The following is a 22,704-nucleotide window of genomic DNA, read 5'->3' on the forward strand; positions in this document are numbered from 1 at the left end:
CATCCACACATTTTATTTTGTTTATTTTATTTTATTTTTTTGTACCCCCTACAATCCATATGTTTTCTCCTCTTTTTTTTTTAATCTAACCATCCTATTGCAAGTTGGACTGCCATTCACCCTTTTTTTTCCTTTTCTTTTCCAATCTAAAGCTCGCACAATCGAAATATTTTATTTTATTTTATTTTTCATCCAAACCTACAATTTATTTTCTTCTACTTTTTTATATTTTATTTTATTTTATTTTTAAATCTACTCAATTGAATATTCAGAATTTTCCTATCTCCATCAATAAATCAACCCATGTTCATAAATTTCTAATCTTCTTGATCTAAAATTAAATAAACAAACCCTAATCTAGATTAAGATCTTTCAAGGAATTTTAAATTGTTCAAAACTAATAAAGGAATATAAAATATTAATCTAAGGGTCAAAATCTTACCTAGAAAACTGATCTTTAAACCCTTATGTCACAACCTACTCCAAATGACTCCCTCACTTGGGTTTATACAGGGGAGCAGGAAGGTTCTAGAAGATTGAAGGAGCCTACATAGCTTTGGAAGTGTGTGGAAGGTCTTATAGAAGTGTGGAGAGTTCTACACAGCTTTGGAGAAGTATGGAAGGTCCTTGAGCGTTGTAGAGATTTCTAGAGTCTTCCATGTATATACTTGTACATAGGTAGTGTCTAGGTTAGTGATGGAACATTCTTGATTTGTAAGGAACCCTCCAAGGTTCCAGGGAGTTCCTAAGGTGCCTATAAATGGGTGAGGGCCTCATCTGGCCAACCAACCAACCAACCAACCAACCGCCAACCAAGCAAGTTGAGAGATTTTAGCCGTGTAAAGCATTCCTTGAGCAATACAAAGCTTTCTTTCTTCAAGTGTTGCCATCGGTTCTCATTCTAGCTTCCAAGTTATGTACCTACTTGCCTAGCTTAGCTAACTAAGCAGGTGGGAAAGGTTGACTTAACAACATCAAGTGGCTTAAGTTGTCTAAGTGTTGCATATGAACTTAGGAAAAGCCTAAGTCCGTGACACTAAGCTCCCAAATCTTCAACCTACGTTCTCTGATCTCTCTAATCTCCGTGTAAAAGGGTTTCTATATAGAGAAGTCAAAAAATCTAATTCATAACTAGAGCTTTTAAATGCGAAAAAACATTTTTATCCTTATTTAATTTATTTAATTTATTTTGTATTTCTGATTTATGATTTTACCCCTAAAAATTAATTTGAGGCGTTACACTCTTGCTCCTCTCCCCCATCCTTCCAATCACTTCTCAAATCTAAAAATGCAAGTTCCAAATCATAGAACCCCATGAACACCACATGCACCCTGTTTCCATCACTAAAAAAAACCAAACCAAAAGCAGAGCAAAACCTACATAGAATAGGAGCAAGATGAGAGAACCCAAAGGCGAATGCATCTCAAGATTCCAAAAGACCAAAATGGAGAAAATAGAGCAAGAATCTATATCTTCCATCTTGTGGTTCTATCCCAACCTATACGATCTTCTAAAGCTAAAATTAATCATTTTCTTAATTCATTTGCATGTACAATGTGTTTGTGCGTGGGCCAATGGGTTTGTGTGTGTGAGATAGAAAGGGAGGGAGAGTGTGATTCTTGGTGAATGCATAATGATCTTGTAAACAATTCAATAGAATTTCAAGTGGTAACTAGGCCAAAGGAGTGCAGTTTTCATGTTCTCCAGACTTCACAGTTTCAAGCCAAAGGAATGCCTTAAAGTAGCACATCAATCCACAAAATTTAGGTTAGATTCAAGCAAAACAATGCAGAGAGGACTAGCAAGGACCAATACATCTACATCAACTAAAATAACCAATCAACAAAAAAACATGGAGCGTAATAGCCACATTGTAGATGCACAAGACATGATGACTGGTTCAAACTCCTCAAGCTCTTACAAATTGGATTACTTTTTAGACACTTTGTGGATTTCCAATTTAATTCCTAACTTTTAGTTATTAGTTTCCTAGTCTTTTGGAATTCTAATTAGAATTTGATTTTATTTCTTATTTTAAATAAAAAGAGAAGGATGATTGTATCCTAAATCTTTATTTTAATTCCATCCATATATACCCATTATTTTAAGGGATTGTTTATAACTAGAATCGTGGCAATTCAATGACAAGTTTATTGTCATGCTTCTCCTATATATTCTAGCTTTTTCTACTGTTTATGTGATAAGAAAAAATTAGAGTGTTCCTCTTTAAATCTCAATATGGCATTAGAGCCAAATCTGTACCTATCACTATCCACTCGAGTCCACAAGCACCAGATCAATCACTCAAAATGGTAACTTTTCAGTGCCTTTGAGCACTCAAATGGAGAAACACAACCCTTGGATTGTAGACTCCGATGCATCAAATCCTATTGGTAATGCTGCTCTATTTCACAACTATAGCCCAAGTTCTGGGAATCTTATAGTTTGAATTGCTAATAGATCATTGTCTAAGGTAGCCGAAATAGGATCTGTTGCCATTACAGATGACCTAGTTCTAAATTCTATTCTCTTTGTTCCAAATTTGATTTGCAATTTACCATCCATTAGCAAACTTAACAAGGATTTGAATTGCATTACTAATTTTTTCTCAAATCATTGTGAATTTTAGGACTTGGAATCGGGGGGGATGATTGGAAATGCTAGGGAACGTGCAAGGCTCTATCTCCTTAAAGGTCATAATAATCCTAAAAAACAAGCTTGCAAGTACCATGTCTTTTCCTGTTTTTTCAAGATTATATAATAACAAGTGTCATCATGTTGTGGCACTATAGATTAGGTAATCCCAATTTTTTGTATTTGAAAAAGTTGGTACCTACATTATTCAATAATACCAATATCGAGGTTGTCCAATGTGAAGCATGTCAATTATCCAAACATGTGAGAAATAACTATCCTCTCCAAGGGTACAAACATCTCATCCTTTTGCATCCATTCATAGTGATATATGGGGACCCATTAGAGTCAAAAACATCTCAAGAGCTCGGTGGTTTGTGTCTTTTGTTAATCACCATACTAAATAACCTGGGTATACTTAATGAAAAAAAAAATCTGAGGTTGGTACTGTATTAAAAATTTTCAATAGTACGATCCAAACACAATTTCAAACAAAAATCAAAGTCTTTAGATCAAAAAATGTTAAAGATTACTTCAAGTCTATACTTGGAGAGTATCTAATGAGTCATGGTATAGTGCATCAAAGCTCTTGTGTTGACACACCTCAACAAAATAAGGTAACTAAAAGAAAAACCAACGCCTTATTGAAGTGGCCAGATCTATTATGTTCATCACAAATGTTCCTAAACATTTTTTGGGTGAGGTAGTCCTTACAACGACATACCTCATTAATGAAATGTCATCAAGATTCCTAAAATTCCAAAAACCTTGTCAAGTTCTCCTCTCCTACCCAAAAACCCAAATCATCTCATCCCTACTACTAAAAGCATTTAGGCGTACGACATTTGTCCATGTCCATAAACAATTCTGAAGCAAACTTGACCCAAAGGCCATCAAATGTCTCTTTCTCAGCTACTCTCCCACTAAAAAAGGTTACAAACGCTACTCCCCTATCACTAGAAAATTCTACACTTCCATGGATGCAACTTTTTTTGAAAACTAATCATATTATCCAAAAACTTAAATTCAGGGGGAGAACTCAGCTATACAAGAAAGTAATTTTTGGCCTAATACTTCCATTCCATCATAAACTAAAACTGAACCTACCTTCATTCCCTCCATTCCACCAGAAACCGAGCCTAATATCATCATCATCAAATCAACTTTGCCTTTGCCTAACAACCAAGATCCGGTCACTCTTATCCATACTCAACTTGCAATAACAAGCTTTGTGTTTATTCAACGAGGAAAAGGCCCCAAGAGGAAATAAAGGATCACACACCTCCCGAGCAAAAACATGAATCCAATCCGAGTATAAATAGTCCAAGTAACACTTTTCATGAAATCCAGACTGATATTATTGCTAATGATGACCTTGATGTTCCTATTGCATTAAGGAAAGGTATGAGAGCATGTACCCAACATCCTATCTACAAATTTGTTTCCTATGATGGTCTATCACCAAAATATCGGGCATTTGTCACTAATCTCTCCCATGTAGAAATTCCACAGAGTATTCATGATGCTCTAGAAAAATCATAATGGAAGGCTACCACCGAGGAAGAAATTAGCGCTCTAAAAAGAAATGGTACTTGGGAACTTTCAGATTTACTAGAAAGGAAACAACCAGTAGGATGCAAGTGGATTTTCACTGTCAAGTATAAACCAAATGGAAGTATAAATCACTACAAAGCAAGGCTTGCTGCCAAGGGATTCACTCAAACATACGACATAGACTACCAAGAGACTTTTGCTCCCATTGCTAAGCTCAATACAATTCAGGTTTGTTATCCTTAGCAACTAACCTAGATTGGCCCCTTTATCAATTAGACGTCAAAAATGCTTTCCTCAATGGTGACTAGGAAGAGGAAGTGTACATGGAAATTCCACCCAGTTTTAAGATAGGAAGTAATGTCAACAAAGTCTACAAACTTTGAAAGTCTTTGTATGGTCTTAAGTAATTGCCCAAAGCGGGGTACTCTCAAGGACAAGCCAATCATACCTTATTCACTAAATTCTCTCCAAATGGGAAGATTGTCATTCTCATTGTTTATGGTGACGATATTACTGTGACAGGGGATTATACTAAAAAATGGAGTGTTTAAAGGAAGTTCTTGCTAGAGAATTTGAAATCAAACATCTAGGAACTCTAAGATACTTTCTAGGCATGAAAAGGAAAAAATAAGGAAGTTGAAGTCTAATCAGATGTTGATTGGGCATGATCAATTATAGACTGAAGATCAACCACTAGCTATTACACCTATGTGCAAGGAAACTTGGTGACTTGGCATAGCATGAAGCAATCTGTTGTCGCAAGGAGTAGTGCCAAGGCAGAGTATAGGGCCTTAGCTCAAAGTATATGTGAAGGAATATGGCTGAAAAGATTACTTGATGAATTAAAAATACCAACAAAAGAGCCAATGACAGTGTTTTGTAACAATTTGGTTGCAATCAATATTGCTAAAAATCTTGTTCACCATGATAGGACTCAACATGTGGAGTTGGATCATCATCTCATCAAAGAAAAAATAGAAGAAGGGATACTAAACTTGATTCATACTTCTACACATCTTCAAGTAGCTAATGTTCTAACAAAAGTCATTTCAAGAATAAAGTTTGAAGAATTACCCATCAAAAGAATAAAGTTTGAAGAATTGACTTCCAAGTTAGGAATGATTGACATCCATTCCCCAACTTGAGGGGGAGGGGGGGGGGGGGGGGGGGGGGGGGGTGGATTTCCAATTTAATTCCTAACTTTTAGGAATTAGTTTCCCAGTCTTTTGGAATTCTGATTAGATTCTGATTTTATTTCCTATTTTAAATAAGAGATAAGGATGACTGTATTCCAAATCTCCATTTTAATTCCATCCGCATATATCCCTTATTTTAAGGGATTGTTTGTTACTGGAATTGTGGGGATTCAATGACAGGTCTGTTGTCATGCTTCTCCTATATATTCTAGCTTTATCTACCATTTATGTGATAAGAAAAAAATTAGAGTTTTCCTCTCTAAATTTCAATACACTTCATTGAAGTTGCTGCTAGATTTTCAAGGGTACAACAATATGGGCTTCTTACAAGGACACACTGGATAATCATCATGTTCCAGCCATGTGTAAAGTTGAGTTAAAGCTTATTTTCTTTTGGCTTCTTGTATTCGGCCTGGCAGGTTTCCTCTTATTTATCTATAAGGCTCCATTTGATTGCTAAGAAGACAAAGGGAAAGAAATGAGAACTTAGAATCTGGTGAAAGGTTGAAGTCATCCTGGTTTTCGTTTCATCCTTTACTACTTCCCATCAATCAAATATGACTCAACAGAAGAAAACATAGGGTAAAAAGAGGAAAAAGTTTTTAGGAGGTTCGACAAATACAGCTGGAGATGTATTCCCTATGATTTCTATAATACATGCGCTTTTTTTTTATAGGCATTATATTGATATATGCACATGATTTAAATAAATTAAAGCTATTCACCTCAAGTTTTCATTTCCATGGATTGGTCAAAACTTAGGCAAACAAACTAGTGAGATATATAAACTACAAGCCATGGCTTACACCAGATACATCAACAATTTGCTAGACTCATAATTCAAATTTTAGTTTCAAACACAAAACAATCAAAATTAAGCTAAAACTTTTGAACAAAAGGAACAAAAGTTGCTCTGTTCTGAAAGGAATGGCTGCAGAGTAGAATGTAAGTTGCTGGGAAACTTATCTGTGTTGCAGTTTAAGATCATGGAATAAGAGTTTTTGTGTCTAAAACCTCTTCATATGGGAAGAGTCCAGAGGAGGACCTAAACAGATTCATTGGAGATCCAGTCTCTAATGTCCTCAATGGATTCCAAACTCCTCTATATTGCTTTCCATTTGGTAAAAAAAAAAAGATTAAATCAAAATGGTTCTCAAATCAAAGACTTGTACAGAGGAGTGAGGAACCTTGATGAAAATTCAAGCTCCAGATAAGCAGAACCTTATTCATTTGCTTAAGTTCATTGAAATAACTAAGTTGAATTTTTCCAACTTTTATGTTCCCAGAGCCTGAAATTTGTTTCTTCAGTTTCCTATAAGCATGCTCCTCATTTATGCAGCAAGCATTAAGGCTTCTCAGTATTGAGACTGTAGTCAAACCATGAAATTAGTATAACATCATAAATATATCATTTATATATTATTAAAATTAAAATCAATTATAAGAAATTAGAAATGATATATTCCATCGAAATTTCGACAGCTTATAAACACTAACATAATGTACACTAGCATAATGTAGAGGACAAATAGAATGAGTGCACCAGTAGATGGGATTTAGCTAATTAGATGAACAAAAGATCTCTTCTACATTTCTTCCTTTTTCTATCTGCTAGTAAGATCATGATGTCTTTAACTACCTAAGAAGAAATGTTTTAAGTTCTTTTATTTCTAACAAGAAATCCCTTCAATACATAAACAAACTAACAGAAAAAAATCCCGGAGAGAAACCAAGAGTTTTGACTTTGAGCTACTCGTTTTTCTTTTCTAATTCATTTCTACAGTCATGGTTGCTTCTAAGTTCTTGTATTTCCACATTTCCCTCACTCTATTATCTGTGTCATCGTCTGAACTTATGCTTTTCAAAGCTCACATAACAACCAAAAAACAAGATTACACACAAGTCTTGGGCATTTGTACAAACAGCATGTACGCAAGCCATGAATCACATTTGTATTTGATTGGATAAAATTGGAATTGATTTGAGGGTTTTAAGCTTGAGAGAGTGCCTATTGAAGATGCTTGAAAGCTTTATGATGATTCAAGAATACCATAAACCAGAAGCTTATAGGATAGGATGAAGTTGGCTGCTGGAGAAGATGAATTCAACCAGAGATTGTAGCTCATCCACTGTAAAAGAACAGTGAGCTTACCAAGATGAGTTGGGTTGTTGACAACTTACTGATCATTGTATTGTTCACAGGAAATCAATACATTGAGTCTTAAAGAGCTTCACTAAAATGAAATACAGTAGGGTTCGATACTTCGGTTTGTGTAGAAAGAAATTGGGGATTTGAATTTAGACAACAATAAAACAGTATCAATTAATAATGAAATGCATCAAAATGGCGTCGTTTTGGTTAAGCAGAAAAAAATAAATATATAAAAAGGTTATGGACCTTTCTTCAGTTCTTCCTTCTCGGTGTTAGCCATTTTTTTGATTCTGTTGGAGTCAATCTTTGCTTCTCAAAGTGGTCCCTTTTCAAGTTCTCCTATTGTTGAGCTCAGTCGTCGTGTTGGCGTGTCCTGTTCTGAAGGTGTGGCATTTTCTGTAGAAACCTCTAACCAAAATTTTAAAGGCTGCCCTTTGTCTAGGGAAACACTCAGTAACCTAGAGGAGCTTTGTGTCTCAAGCAAGGCTTCGTCCCCAGAGCCAAAACCTCCCACCCTCCCGTTGGAAGGTTTTCAGGTTGAGGGTCTCACGACTAGGAAAATAGTCAAGGTGTAGTCGGTTTTGGAGAGTCTAAGGATTAGAATTGTCAAAGATAATGGAAAAGGTGCAGAAATAGAGAGCAAGAGTACTCTATCTACGGATAAGGTATATTCCAGAAGGAAGAAGAAAAATGACTCTAGAACCTGATGAGAGGATTAGGTTTGGTTGCTGGTTGTGATAGGTTGTTTTTGTTTACATGAAGATCTTAAGTTGGAATACAAGAGGATTAGGTTCCAAGAAGAAAAGGAGAACTGTCAGAAGGTTTTTAAGTACTCAAAGTCCAAATGTGGTGATGCTTCAGGAAACGAAGAGAGAAATTTGGGACAGGAGGTTTGTGAGCAGTGTCTAGAAAGGTAGAAGCATGGAGTGGGCTGCTCTTCCTGCTTGTGGGGCTTCAGGGGGGATTGTGATTTTGTGGGATTCAAATAAGTTCAAGTGTACAGAGAAGGTGTTAGGATCTTTCTCTGTAACTGTGAAGTTGAACTCTAGTGAAGAAGGGTCTTTTTGGTTAACTTCAGTGTATGGCCTGAATAAGCTTTTGTGGAGGAAGGACTTTTTGTTGGAGCTTCAGGACCTGTATGGTCTGACCTTCCCAAGGTGGTGTGTAGGAGGGGATTTTAATGTTATCAGGAGGGTCTTTGAGAAGATGGGTGATTCTAGGTTAACTCTCAATATGAGGTGTTTTGACAAGTTTATAAGAGAGAGTGGTTTGTTGGACCCCCCTCTAAGGAATGTGGCTTTTACTTGGTCAAACATGCAAGCTGTTCCTATTTGCAAGAGATTGGATAGGTTTTTGTTTTCTTTTGAGTGGGATTCCTTTTTCTTTCAAAATTTTCAAGAGGCGCTTCCTAGATGGACCTCAGATCATAGCCCAATTTGTTTGGAAACTAATTCCTTAAAATGGGGTCCGACTCCTTTTAGGTTTGAGAATATGTGGTTGCTCCATCCTGAGTTTAAGGAGATGTTTAGTGATTGGTGGCAAGAGTGCACGGTTGAAGGTTGGGAAGGTCACAAGTTCATGAGGAAATTAAAGTTTGTTAAATCAAAGTTGAAAGATTGGAATAAAGTGGCCTTTGGAGATTTAAGAGAGAGGAAAAAGCTCATCCTTTCGGACTTAGGTAGAATTGATCTAATTAAACAAGAAGGGAATTTGAATCCTGATTTGGTATCAGAAAGGACCTTAAGAAGAGGGGAGCTGGAGGATTTGCTATTAAAGGAAGAGGTTCAATGGAGACAAAAATCTAGGGTCAAGTGGATTAAAGAAGGGGGATTGCAATTCTAAGTTCTTTCACAGAATGGCCACTGGAAGGAGGAGCAGGAAATTCATTAAGTCTCTGATTTCTGAGAGGGGGGAGACTTTAAGCAACATTGAGGTTATCTCTGAGGAGATTGTAAATTTCTTTGGGAAACTTTATTCCAAACCTGAAGGTGACTCTTAGAGGGTTGAAGGTGTTGATTGGGTCCCTATTCCTGGAGAGAGTGCAGTTTGGCTGGATAGGCCTTTTTTTGAAGAGGAGGTACGAATGGCAGTGTTTCAATTAAATAAGGAAAAGGCCCCTAGTCCTGATGGTTTTACTATTCCAGTTTATCAAGAGTGTTGGGATGTGATAAAAGAGGATCTTATGAGGGTGTTTATTGAGTTCCACACCAATGGGGTAATAAATCAAAGTACAAATGCAACCTTCATTACTATGGTGCCTAAGAAAAGCCATATCTTCTATACAATAAGGAAAGGTGAGTTGAACTCCAAACCCTTATTCCTCTCATGGGGAAAAGAGGAGGGAGTTGCTGGTTTACAGTAGAGGAAGGGAGTTGCTGGTTTACAGAAAACTAGGGGAAGCAACGTGGCTACAACTGGGAGAAGAAGATGTGGCAAGAGGAAGGGAGCATTTAGACCGATGCCTGGTTGGGAGATGGGGAGGGACTTTGGTTTCGCTTCCAGACCTGTGTGCTCTGGAAAGTTGGGGAAAAGATCACTGGAAATTCAAAGGAGGAGTGAAGTTAGCGAGGATGGGGGGCCCTTTTATTCTGATTGAGTTTGAGAATAAAGCAGAGGCAAACAAAGTGTTATTAAGAGGCTTCCGATGTTTTAAGGATTCGATTCTACACTTGGAAAGGTGGGACCCAAAGGTGGGGTGTTTTCAAAGTGGTGAACATCTTAAGGAAATTTGGGTGAGAATGATGGGATTACCACTGCACCTTTGGAGCTGGGAAGTTTTTGAAAAGATTGGAGACTGCTGTGGGGGCTTTGTTGCAGTGGATGAAAGCACTGCTGCATTTAACGAGCTCCAATGGGCCAGATTATTAGTGAAATTGGAGGGGATAGAATGGCCAAGTTCCCTGCAAGTGGTAATCGGCACCACTTGTTTTGCTTTTCAACTGTGGTGGGAGGTGCTGCCAAGGGTGTTCGAAGTGTTTCCGGTGATCAGAAATGGATCGAGAAAGGAGCAGGAGGTTAGGGAAGAAGACCGGGGGGCTTCACGCGCTGGATGTGTGGTGAAACAGGTACAGTCAACTGGGCAGCCTGCAAAGGTGGCTGTGCCGTCTGAAGATGGAGAAAAATGTTGCAGAACAGTCACGGAGACTCCTTTTTCTGACTTGATGCCGACAAGAGGGGCAGAGGCGGACACGTCCAAAAAGAGGCAGAAGCATGGTAGGGGGAATAATTCAAAATTTGGGCCTGCAGCCAAAGCTAATGGATCTTTGGGCTGGGATAAGGAAACGGCGGTGGAGAGGAGGCTTGACGAGGAGGGCCTGTCTGGCACAAAGAAGAGTGTGGGCCATCTCACTTAGGCCCACTCTCAAACAGGCTGGAGACAACTTTCCAGAGATGGCCCAATGAGGAGGGCCTGTTAGGTTTCATAGAGGACTGTGGGTCATCCCACTTAGGCCCAACACCAAACTCACACACAACTTTAATTAGTTATATGGAAGTGGGCCGACCCACTTTGGACTTAACTAAAAGTCCAATTGTGGTGGGGCGACCTACTTTCAAAGACGACATTAGGGCTTGGGCTCGTAGGGGTTGCCGAGAGGTGGTCCGCGGGTGTTCAGACGGGGTTGTTCTCGGCGTGCAGCAGGGCTCCTCTCCTCCGGTGCCATTCACTAAAGAGCTTACCGAAGAAGCTCTGTTGGAGGAGGCGTCCAAGCACACAGTCCCTCTTTCTCGGTCTTTTTTCTTGTTGGGGAAGCGGGATTTCTTCTCTTTTTCTACTCTTTCTAGGTGGGATGGGATGTTTGTCGGCACAAATGGGGGTTGCGGCCGAGGTTGCAGTTCGAAAATAGTTGGGGAAGCAGATTTGGGTCCTCTAAGGATAATCATGGCGAATGGAAGGGAGGCGGAGCTCTCTGGGTTGTTAGGGTCTGCTAATGGGACTGGCGAGGTGGAGATAGAGGACGTTATGGAAAGGGTTCCTCAAGAGATTACGGAGGAGGGGAATGCAGTGGGTGAGTCGTGCTGGCAGTCCAGTTGTTTGGCTAAGTTTAGCTAATGTATCGGAATGCCGACGGAGGGCTTTGAAGGAGAGATTCTGTTTCTACTTAAAAGAATGAAAGAAAGGAAACTTCAGAAGGGGAAGAAGGGGAAGCTGGATGGTAGGAAAAAGAGAAAATTGGAATCTTCAAAGTTCGAAAGGGAGTTGAGAAACCTGGAATGGACTGTGAATTATATTGGAGGAGGAGAAGGGGGGGCAGTTCTTCTAAGTTTAGATGAAGATTCGACTATTTTCTTGGAATGTTAGAGGGGCTAATAATTGTGATAAGAGGAAGGTGATCAAAGCTTTGATTAAGAATAATAGGGTGGACTTGGTCTGTTTGCAGGAAACAAAAATCTAGGAGATTTTAAGGGGTATTGTTCGGAGTTTGGGAGTGGGAAGATTTTTAGAATGGGGAACTGTCGATTCAAGGGGTACATCGGGTGGTATAATGGTGTTCTGGGATAATAGGGTGTTGGAACTGATCGGGTTAGAAAAGGGAGAACATTCAATCTCCTGCCATTTCAAGAACTATGAGGATGGCTTTACGTGGACTTTTACAGGGGTCTATGGTCCGACCATGAGGAAAGACAGGGAATGTTTTTGGAATGAGTTAGGGGCCATCTACGGTCTTTGGAATAGGCCGTGGTGTGTTGCTGGTGACTTTAATGCTATCCTAAGCCCTGAAAAACACAGTAGAGGAGGGAGTTTAGATTCAGACATGAGAAGATTCTTAAATGTAATAGAAGATTTATAGCTAAAGGGCTTGCCTCTGATTGGGGGTCCTTTTACTTGGAGTGGAGGGGTGAATAACCAGTCTCTCTCAAGACTAGATCATTTCCTGGTCAATGAGGAGTGGGATAGCCACTTTAGTGGCTCAAGGTAATGTGTCCTCCCAAGACCAGTGTCTGAGCACTTCCCAATTCTGTTAGAAGGAAGGGATTTGAGAAGAGGGTCTTCCCCTTTCAGATTTAAGAATATGTGGCTTAAAGTGGAGGGGTTTAAGGATCTGTTGAAGGCCTGGTGGGAGGGGGACAACTTTAATGGTTCTGCAAGCTTTATACTAGCTAAAAAACTAAAGGTTGTAAAGACTAAACTTAAGGAGTGGAACAAAGATGTTTTTGGCAGGGTGGATTACATGAAGAATTTGGCGTTGGATCAGCTGCAGTTTTGGGATACAAAGGAGAAGACTAACAGACTGTCTTTGGAAGAGATAGAGGCTAGAAGAGAAGCAAGTGAAGAATACAAAAAATGGGTGTTATTAGAAGAGGTTTCTTGGAGACAAAAATCTAGGGAAGTATGGCTGAAAGAGGGTGACAGAAACACAGGCTTCTTCCACAGGATGGCAAACGCTCACAAGAGAAGAAATAATGTAGACCAAATTAGGATTAATGGTGTATGGTATTCGGAGGAGAATGGGATTAGCGAAGGAATAGTAAATGCCTTTAGATCTCTGTTGTCCAATCCGGGGGATTGGCGCCCTCCTTTGTCTGGGCTACAGTGCGAAACGTTGCAGAATTTGGATGTTGATACCTTGGAGGTGTCGTTCACAGAAGAGGAGGTGCATGGCGCGCTGATGGGTTGTAGTGGGGATAAAGCTCCGGGGCCTAATGGCTTTACAATGGCTTTTTGGCAGTTTGCTTCGGACTTTGTGAAAGAGGGTGTGATGAGCTTCTTCAGGGAGTTCCATGACCACAGTAAATTTGTCAAAAGGCTAAATGCAACTTTTCTGGTTTTAATCCCAAAAAAAGTGGGGGCTGAAGATTTGAGGGATTTTAGGCCCATAAGTTTAGTGGGAAGCCTATACAAGTGGTTGGCTAAGGTGTTAGCCAATAGACTTAAAAAGGTGGTTGGAAAGTTGGTGTCTAAGGCTCAAGGGGCTTTTGTAGAGGGTAGACAAATTCTAGATGTAGTGCTCATAGCTAATGAAGCCATTGACTCGGTTTTGAAGAATAATGAGAATGTTATCATGTGCAAACTTGACATAGAGAAGGCTTAGAACAATGTGGATTGGTCTTTTCTTCTCACAGTTATGCAGAAAATGGGTTTTGGGGAGAAATGGATAGGGTGGATCAAGTGGTGCATATCCACTGCAAGTTTCTCTGTGCTGGTGAATGGAACATCTAAGGGTTTCTTTCAAAGCTCAAGGGGATTGAGGCAAGGTGATCCTCTCTCGCTTTATCTCTTTGTGATTGCCATGGAGGTTTTTAGCTATTTTCTCAAAAGGGTTGTGGATGGAGGTTTTATGTCGGGCTGTAAGGTGAAGGGTAGGAACGACAAAGGAGTTCAGATTTCCCATTTGTTGTTTGCTGATGACACCTTGGTGTTTTGCCAAGCTTCTCAAGACCAGCTGACTTACCTAAGTTGGTTGTTTATGTGGTTTGAGGCCGTATCGAGGTTGAGAATCAACTTAGAGAAGAGTGAGCTCATTCCAATAGGGAGAGTAGAGAATATTGACGATCTTGCCTTGGACTTTGGCTGTAGAGTGGGTAGCCTCCCGTCCACTTATCTAGGCCTTCCTTTGGGTGCTCCGTTTAAGTCAGTATCAGTGTGGGATGGAGTGGAAGAGCGATTCCGTAAAAGATTAGCTATGTGGAAAAGACAATATTTGTCCAAGGGAGGGAGAGCAACTCTAATCCGAAGTACTTTGTCGAATCTTCCTATTTACTTTATGTCCTTGTTGAAATTACCAAGTTCCGTTAAACGCAGACTTGAGCAAATTCAGAGGGACTTCCTTTGGGGTGGTGGCAACTTGGAGCGAAAACCACACTAAGTAAGATGGGCAGTGGTATGCTTAAGTAAAAAAGAAAGGGGGATTGGGGGTTGATTACTACCAAAAAGTGCTATTTTGTAGACCTAATTATAATGGTTTTAAGCACCTTTGTGTAGTAATCATATTCATTTAACCCAATTAATTCATTAAGGTCCTTAGTAATTGGTTTTAACCATTTTGTGGCAAGTTTACATGTTTTTATCAGCTTATGAATCAATTCAAGCATGCCAAATGATGGAGGGGCTACTTGGACAAGTTAAAGCAAGGATTTTGGAAGTTTACAGGCTTGAATTTCAAGTGGAAACATGAGCACAAACAAAGGGATAGCCATTTCGCAAGGCAAGGCAAAGTACCTTGCCAAAATGCAATTTTCGCAAGGTGAAAATGCACCTTGCCAAATTTGGCAAGGTGAATTTACTCATGATGCGAAAATATGGCACTTCGCATCATGAGTAATTCACCTTGCCAAAATTTCGCAAGGTGCCTTTTACCTTGCCAAATTTCCTCTGTTTCTCCACGCACGCACCACCGACTTCCCAGATATTTTTAGCTTGATATTTTCTCATGTAAATTCCTTTTGTAACCTTGTATTCAACCGACATAAGGCTTTATCTTGTAATTTTGCTATATATAGAGGTGCACAACGCCTCCAAAAGACATTGGGGGGGATCGATCCTCTGTACATTAACTTAGAAATATATAAAGCTCTGTTTTTCTCTCTTCTCCTGTTCTTCCCCATTTCTATTTTCTTAGTAGCCAAACAGTCTCTGAGGGCTTTTCCTCAGAGGATGATTGGCTAAAACTTTTAGTTTCTCAAAGTATGGATGTTATGTGATGGCTTGGATGCAATCCCATGGAAATTTCTCGCACCTAGAAGGTAAGATAGTCGTTTTTCATTAATCCGTTAGAACCAATTTCAATGGCCATTGAAAGGTGAGTTTATCACCTGGAATGACTTTGAGTTGCCAATATTTGGTAAGCTTTTGGCTTTAGACCATTAGTTATCTCTTGCGAGCCATTCAAAGGAAGTCTAAGGTGAATAACCATTGATGAAATTCACTACCATCTGTTTTGCCATTTTAAAGGATTAAAACTTGATTTGCTAAATCCATACCGGTTCGGGAAGCAAGCATCACCATAGTTGCAACCCCAACGCGAGGAGCCTATCCTGAGATTTCCAATTTGCATAAGAGCCAAAGCATAGCTATCCTATCTTTGAGAAACTTGTTTTTACACCATTTCATTTTAGTTTTTAATGTTAGCTTAGATTAGTTTAAATCTTTCTAAAACATTTACATCTTCTTTTAAAGCTAACATCCATAAGAAAATCACCTATTTTCCTAATTTGAATATCACTAGATTTTGCGAAAACCCTTCCTAGTGAACGATCCTAAAACCACTATGCTATAGTAGCTTGGCAACTTTAGTAATAGTATTTAAGGTATAAATTTTGTTGATACGCCTTTAAAGCTAAGCTACCATGAGTCGCATCAAATGGCGCCGTTGCCGGGGAAGGTGCCACAAGCACAGTGAAGCAACCATTAAGGGTAACTTGTGATCTTCATCACAAGTTTGGTGAGTTTTCTTATAATTTTTTTTTTAGTTTAGTTTTTATTTAGTATATTTTTTTTATTCTCTTTTATTTTATTTTTGTTTTAATTTCAATTTGTGCATTCCTTGTTGGATTCGAGACCAAGAGGGAACCCTGGTACAAGTTGAAGAAAAGAGCCTTAGTTGAATATCATTTTTTTTTAGAAATGGAAATTCCACATGAAGATCAAAGCTCTCATTATGATCATGAGAAAGACAAATTTGCATACTTATCCATAAGGGATCGGATTGAATTAGGGAAAAGACAAGTTCAACAAAGCCAATGGGGTAGTAAGTATGCTTTGAATGGAGATGATTCATATGAGCATACGGTAGGGGAGTGCCCTACCATTCCAACTGTGAGAGACATGTACGGTTACCAAAGCTCCTACACCTCAAGTTGGAATAACCATCCCAACCTTACAACCCAACCTCAACCTCAACCATCAATGAGTACATCTTCATTGGAGCAAGCCATTTTGAAGATAAGCAAAGTCATGGAGGACTTTGTAGGTGAGCAACAAAAGATCAACTCTCATCTTAATGAAAAGATTGATAATTTGGAGAGTTCAATAAATGTAAGAATGGAGGGGGTTTATAATGATCTATCACTAAGGATAGAAAAAGTTCAAGACTCCATTGAGAAGCTCACTAATCTCGACATAGCAAGGGGGAAAAGGAAGCTTCCTTCTCAACCCCACCATAACCTTCAAGGAACCAATGTAAAAAGATCAAGAAAAGTGTTGAAGATCAACACTTTGGTGGGGGATTGCTATGACAACTCTATGGACCAACCTTCCATTGAAAATCATAAGGTTCAAGATGATAAAGGGTTACCTGAACCCTTTAAAGCATCCACTTCTCCAGGGAAGAGAAGAGAAACGAATTCCCTTGGACCAAATGGGAAGGATGCCAATTTTGTTTGGGATCCAGGGGGAATTCAGCATGAAGTGGGTGTGTGAGTGAGGATGAGCTAAATAGTTCATCTTCTTTTTGGGGTACATGCTATCAGCTTCATTTAAATTCTATCATTTCTTTAAATTTATGCACGTTTTAGTTTGAATTCTTAGCTTTAATTTAGTTTTAATATGTTTTTAAGATGAGTTTTGAAGTGTTCATGCAGGTATGATGCTTGCAAAAATCGAAATGGAGGTGAAACAGAGGAAACAGGGGAGCCAAAATGCATAAGCAAAGCTCTCAGTGGAATTTCGCACCATGAACACACTCAGTGCGAATTTTTCGCACAGTGACAGTGCATGGTGCGAAAAGGAATTTCTATACATTTTGGAAAGCCAAGCCTCCCGGGATGCTATCTTCGCACCTCAATTACCAGTGCGAAAACTTTCGCACCTTGTTTATCTTGGTGCGAAATCATTTTCAAGCTAATTTCTAAAAACAAAGCTCTCGGGAAGGCCTTTTTCTTGAATTCCATGTTTTTCCAAGTTTAAAAATTCATGAATGCATTTCCAAACCTTTTGTTTTCAAATCCAAACCCAATTTCTTCCAAAAATAAACACCATTCTAAGCCAAAAATACTATTCACCTTCTTCCACAACCTCCATAGCCGCACACCACCATTCTTAATTCTCCACCCTTCACCAATTTTCTAGTTTTCTCCTATTAGAAACCTTCCCTTCATCCATTCTAAGCCTTAGGAACCCAATTTTAGAAATCCCATCCATCCAAAACTTTTTAAAAATCGAATTTCAAAACCATTCCATGCATGGCCGTCCACTTTGATTTTCATTTTTCATCATTTAATTTTGTTTTTCATCATTTAAAAACTACCCAAACACTTTAGGAATCTTGTTTAGAGCCTAACCATACCTTTTAAAAAAAAACCATTTTTGAATTTTTTCTCAAAACTTGGAAAACACACAGTCGAGCTTCAAAGGAGGTGAACAGTGACTGTGCCAATATTGGCACTCACTGTTCACTCCTCCTTTGTTTTCCCCTGTTTTAGCCAAAAATCTCCAATTTTAACACCCCTGCAAGCTACATTCAAATTTCATTGCAACTTATATGAGTATACCATCATGGCATGGACCCTTTGAGCCTTGTCCTCAGCTGCTCAAAGTGGGGCCCACTCATCATTTTTGTAAATATTTAGTATAAATTCCTCTCTCATTCAATTTTTGAATTTTGAAACAGGTGGTTCAACCTTCTCAACTCCAAGTCCACATCACATGAGGTACTACTTCCTTCCTCCTTATTTTTTATTCAAACATTGAGGACAATGTTCATCTCGGTTGGGGGGAGAGATGAGGAAGTAAGTATTAGTTTAAATTTTTATCATACTTAGTTAAATTAGCTACTTTTTGTTTAAATTTTAAAATTTTTGCTTTAAACTCCATGGATATTAAAGATTAACTCTCAAAATTAAATGAGAGAAGTCGAGTTTCAACTTGATTACATGAGTCTTAGAGTTTGTATTATGCTCTTCTAAAAGTTGATGAATTGTTGAAACTCCCATTGCATGCAAACTTATCTCTTCCACCTTAAGCTATTCGCACACACATACATTAGATTCCGGTTATAAGATGTGAAACTATCTCACCCTCTAAGCTTGAGAAATCATAATTTGGCACCTTTAATCTCTCTTTAATAGTGTTGGGACACCTCATAAAGACCAATGAGTCTTTGAAAAAATAGAAAAAGAAAAAGAAAAAGAAAATAGAATAAACTTCTTTGCTTGCCTTGAAACCTGAGCATGGTCCGAAGGGGTGGCAAAAGCCTTTAAAGCCTGGTGCCCTAAGCCTTTATTGGTTGGGAGTCACCGATCCTCTGCTTGTTACATGGGTGAATTGGTTAAGTTTAGTAAGTGAAAAGAATTGTGAATAAGAGGTGCGTTCCTAGCCTATCAAGAGATGGTTAATTTTGCTAAGCTTAAAGAAATACTTAGGTTGGGGAGAGATGATAGTTATCCATACTATACTCGGAAGCTAATCACATTAACACTTAGCTTTTAGTGGAAGAATTTGATTTGGATCTTTTGACAGTGGAAATTCTTTTGATGCTTAAACTTGCATAATATCCATTCTTTGTACTCTATGATCAAGTGAATGCTTTGACAACTCTTATTATAGGTTGAGTTTCACATCTTTATTGATCCATGGATGTCCATCATGCCACTCATATCATTTTTTGGAGTGATTTGCATGATCCCTTTTATGTATATTATTATAGTTTACTTAGTTTTTATCTCCTCCATTGCTAAGGGACTAGCAATGAGTCGGTTGGGGGGTGTGATTACTACCAAAAAGTGCTATTTTGTAGACCTAATTATAATGGTTTTAAGCACCTTTGTGTAGTAATCATATTCATTTAACCCAATTAATTCATTAAGGTCCTTAGTAATTGGTTTTAACCATTTTGTGGCAATTTTACATGTTTTTATCAGCTTATGAATCAATTCAAGCATGCCAAATGATGGAGGAGCTACTTGGACAAGTTAAAGCAAGGATTTTGGAAGTTTACAGGCTTGAATTTCAAGTGGAAACACGAGCACAAACAAAGGGATAGCCATTTCGCAAGGCAAGGCAAAGTACCTTGCCAAAATGCAATTTTCGCAAGGTGAAAATGCACCTTGCCAAATTTGGCAAGGTGAATTTACTCATGATGCGAAAATATGGCACTTCGCATCATGAGTAATTCACCTTGCCAAAATTTCGCAAGGTGCCTTTTACCTTGCCAAATTTCCTCTGTTTTTCCACGCACGCACCACCGACTTCCCAGATATTTTTAGCTTGATATTTTCTCGTGTAAATTCCTTTTGTAACCTTGTATTCAGCCGACATAAGGCTTTATCTTGTAATTTTGCTATATATAAAGGTGCACAACGCCTCCAACAGACATTGGGGGGGATCGATCCTCTGTACATTAACTTAGAAATATATAAAGCTCTGTTTTTCTCTCTTCTCTTGTTCTTCCCCATTTCTATTTTCTTAGTAGCCAAACAGCCTCTGAGGGCTTTTCCTCAGAGGATGATTGGCTAAAACTTTTAGTTTCTCAAAGTATGGATGTTATGTGATGGCTTGGATGCAATCCCATGGAAATTTCTCGCACCTGGAAGGTAAGGTAGTCGTTTTTCATTAATCCGTTAGAACCAATTTCAATGGCCATTGAAAAGTGAGTTTATCACCTGGAATGACTTTGAGTTGCCAATATTTGGTAAGCTTTTGGCTTTAGACCATTAGTTATCTCTTACGAGCCATTCAAAGGAAGTCTAAGGTGAATAACCATTGATGAAATTCACTACCATCTGTTTTGCCATTTTAAAGGATTAAAACTTGATTTGCTAAATCCATACCGGTTCGGGAAGCAAGCATCACCATAGTTGCAACCCCAACGCGAGGAGCCTATCCTGAGATTTCCAATTTGCATAAGAGCCAGAGATAGCTATCCTATCTTTGAGAAACTTGTTTTTACACCCTTTCATTTTAGTCTTTAATGTTAGCTTAAATTAGTTTAAATCTTTCTAAAACATTTACATCTTCTTTTAAAGCTAACATCCATAAGAAAATCACCTATTTTCCTAATTTGAATATCACTAGTGTTTGCGAAAACCCTTCCTAGTGAACGATCCTAGAACCACTATGCTATAGTAGCTTGGCTACTTTAGTAATAGTATTTAAGGTATAAATTTTGTTGATACGCCTTTAAAGCTAAGCTACCATGAGTCGCATCAGGGGTCAAATGTCTTTCCATCCTCAATAAGGCTCTTCTTTCCAAATGGAATTGGCGATTCGCAAATGAGAGAGAGGCTTTGTGGAATCAAGTGATTAGAGGGAAGTATGGGGAAGATAGAGGGGGTTGGTGCTCTCGGGAAGTGAGAGAGGCGCATGGTGTGGGGCTTTGGAAAGGAATAAGGATGGATTAAGAGTTGGTGGGCGCTCGGATTTCATTCAGTGTTGGCAATGGGAGGAGGGTCAGATTTTGGAGGGATAGATGGTGTGGGGATTCCCCTTTGTGTGAGTCTTTTCCTTCCCTCTTTGCTTTGTCTACTGAAAAGGAAGCTTAGGTGGCGGATGTGTGGGATCCCTTGGCTAAGGGGGGTAGGGGGGGTTGGAACCCCTGTTTTTCAAGAGCCTTAAATGACTGGGAGGTTGAGGAGGCGGAAAGATTTCTGGAGCGTATTCACGAAAAGAGAGTGCTTGGAGATGTAGATGATATGGTGATTTGGACCGAAACAAAGAGTAGCAAATTCTCAGCCAAGTCCCTCTACTTTTCTCTAAAGGCGGATTGCCCTGTTTTGTTTCCATCTAGCTATATTTGGAATGGGTAGGTACAACCCAAAATTAGTTTCTTTACGTGGGAGGCTGCATGGGGTAAAGCTTTAACACTAGATCTTGCTCGGAAAAGAGGATGGTCCTTGGCAAATAGATGCTTTATGTGTCTTGAGAACGAGGAGACCATAGACCATTTGCTTCTTCACTGCTAAAAAACAAGGGTCTTATGGGAGTTACTCTTTACTTTGGTTGGGGTGTCTTGGGTGTTGCCCTCTTCAGTAAGAGAGACTCTTCTTAGCTTGCACGGTTCATTTGTAGGCAAAAAGCGCAGGAAGGTGTGGAGAGCTGCCCCTCTTCATATATTTTGGATGGTTTAAAAGGCCAAAAATAGATTGGCATTCAAGGAAGATGAGTTGTCAATCCAAAGATTGAAATGTTCCTTTATTCTCTCTCTTTGGTCTGAGCCTAAGCTGTTTATAGTTAGAGATTGCCCTCTAACTATGGTTAATTTTATTAATTGGTTGGGATCTTTTTAAGGCTATTTTTGGGCCAATTGGTTTGTAGGTCTCTTTCTTTTTCTTTGGCCTTTTTGGTGGTGGGTGTATAGGTTTGTATACCTTACTTAGGATTGTATACCTTGAGTTGCTCTTTTAGCGTCTCTTTATAAATGAAATTATCTTTACTTATCAAAAAAAAAAATGGTGCCTAAGAAAAGCCAAACTTTTAAAATCTCATATTATAGACCTATTAGCTTGGTTACAAGTTTATATAAGATAATAGCTAAGGTCTTATCAGGGCGTTTACGCAAAGTTCTTCATGAAACAATCTCTGGCTTTCAAGGAGCTTTTGTTGAAGGGAGACATATTTTGGATGTTGTTTTGATAGCCAATGAAGTGGTGGATGAGAAAAGAAGGTTAGGGGAGGAAGGGGTAGTCTTCAAAATCGATTTTGAGAAGGCCTATGATCATGTGGATTGGGGCTTTTAGATCATGTGCTACAAAGGAAGGGGTTCAGCCAGAAATGGAGATTTTGTATAAGGGGTTGTTTGTTATCATCAAGTTTTGCAATCCTAGTTAATGAGAATGCAAAGGGTTGGGTTAAGGCCTCTAGAGGTTTGAGACAAGGAGACCCCTTTTCTCCTTTCCTTTTCACTTTAGTGGCAAATGTTCTAAGTAGGTTGATGATCAGAGCAGAGGAAACTGGGCTAACTGAGGGGTTCTTTGTGGGGAGGGATAGGACTAGAGTGTCTTTGTTACAGTTTGCAGATGATATCATCTTTTTCTTTAATGACTCTCTGGGACATCTTCAAAACCTCAAGATTATTCTTTTGGTTTTTGGGCAAGTATTTGGTTTAAAAATCAATTTAGAAAAAAACACCATTTCAGGTATTAACATTAGGCAGGAGTTGTTGTCTAGTTTGGCCTCGATTTTTTCTGCAGAGTATCAGAGTGGCCTTTGTCTTATCTAGGCCCTCCATTGGGAGGGAACCCTAAAACAATAGGTTTTTGGGATCCAGTGGTTGAAAGAATTTCGAGGAGATTGG

The 22,704-nt window shown here is 38.9% G+C and overlaps 2 protein-coding genes across 13 annotated transcripts in view; one reads left to right on the forward strand and one right to left on the reverse strand.

Annotated features, from left to right (window-relative positions):
- LOC104877757 (uncharacterized) overlaps positions 1-22,704 on the reverse strand; it is a 71,763-nt gene that overhangs the window by 39,048 nt on the left and 10,011 nt on the right. For 4 of the 12 annotated variants that reach the window (XM_059735247.1, XM_019217227.2, XM_019217228.2 and 1 more), the window contains exon 3: positions 6,573-6,752. The exons of the other annotated variants lie outside the window; for them this stretch is intronic. The gene's annotated coding sequence lies outside the window, so the exon portion shown is untranslated. The remainder of the gene's footprint in view (positions 1-6,572; positions 6,753-22,704) is intronic. 12 annotated transcript variants of the gene reach the window in all.
- Positions 13,612-14,343, forward strand: LOC132253374 (uncharacterized). Its single transcript, XM_059735144.1, has one exon. The coding sequence runs from the start codon at positions 13,612-13,614 to the stop codon at positions 14,341-14,343; it is 732 nt and encodes a 243-aa protein (XP_059591127.1).

This window comes from Vitis vinifera, chromosome 19 (assembly GCF_030704535.1).
Source record: "Vitis vinifera cultivar Pinot Noir 40024 chromosome 19, ASM3070453v1".
Taxonomy (NCBI): domain Eukaryota; kingdom Viridiplantae; phylum Streptophyta; class Magnoliopsida; order Vitales; family Vitaceae; genus Vitis; species Vitis vinifera.

What these genes read in the sequence shown, in the direction of transcription:
- LOC132253374 (XM_059735144.1), top strand. Translation starts at nt 13,612, where the DNA reads ATGGGTTTTGGGGAGAAATGGATAGGGTGGATCAAGTGGTGCATATCC.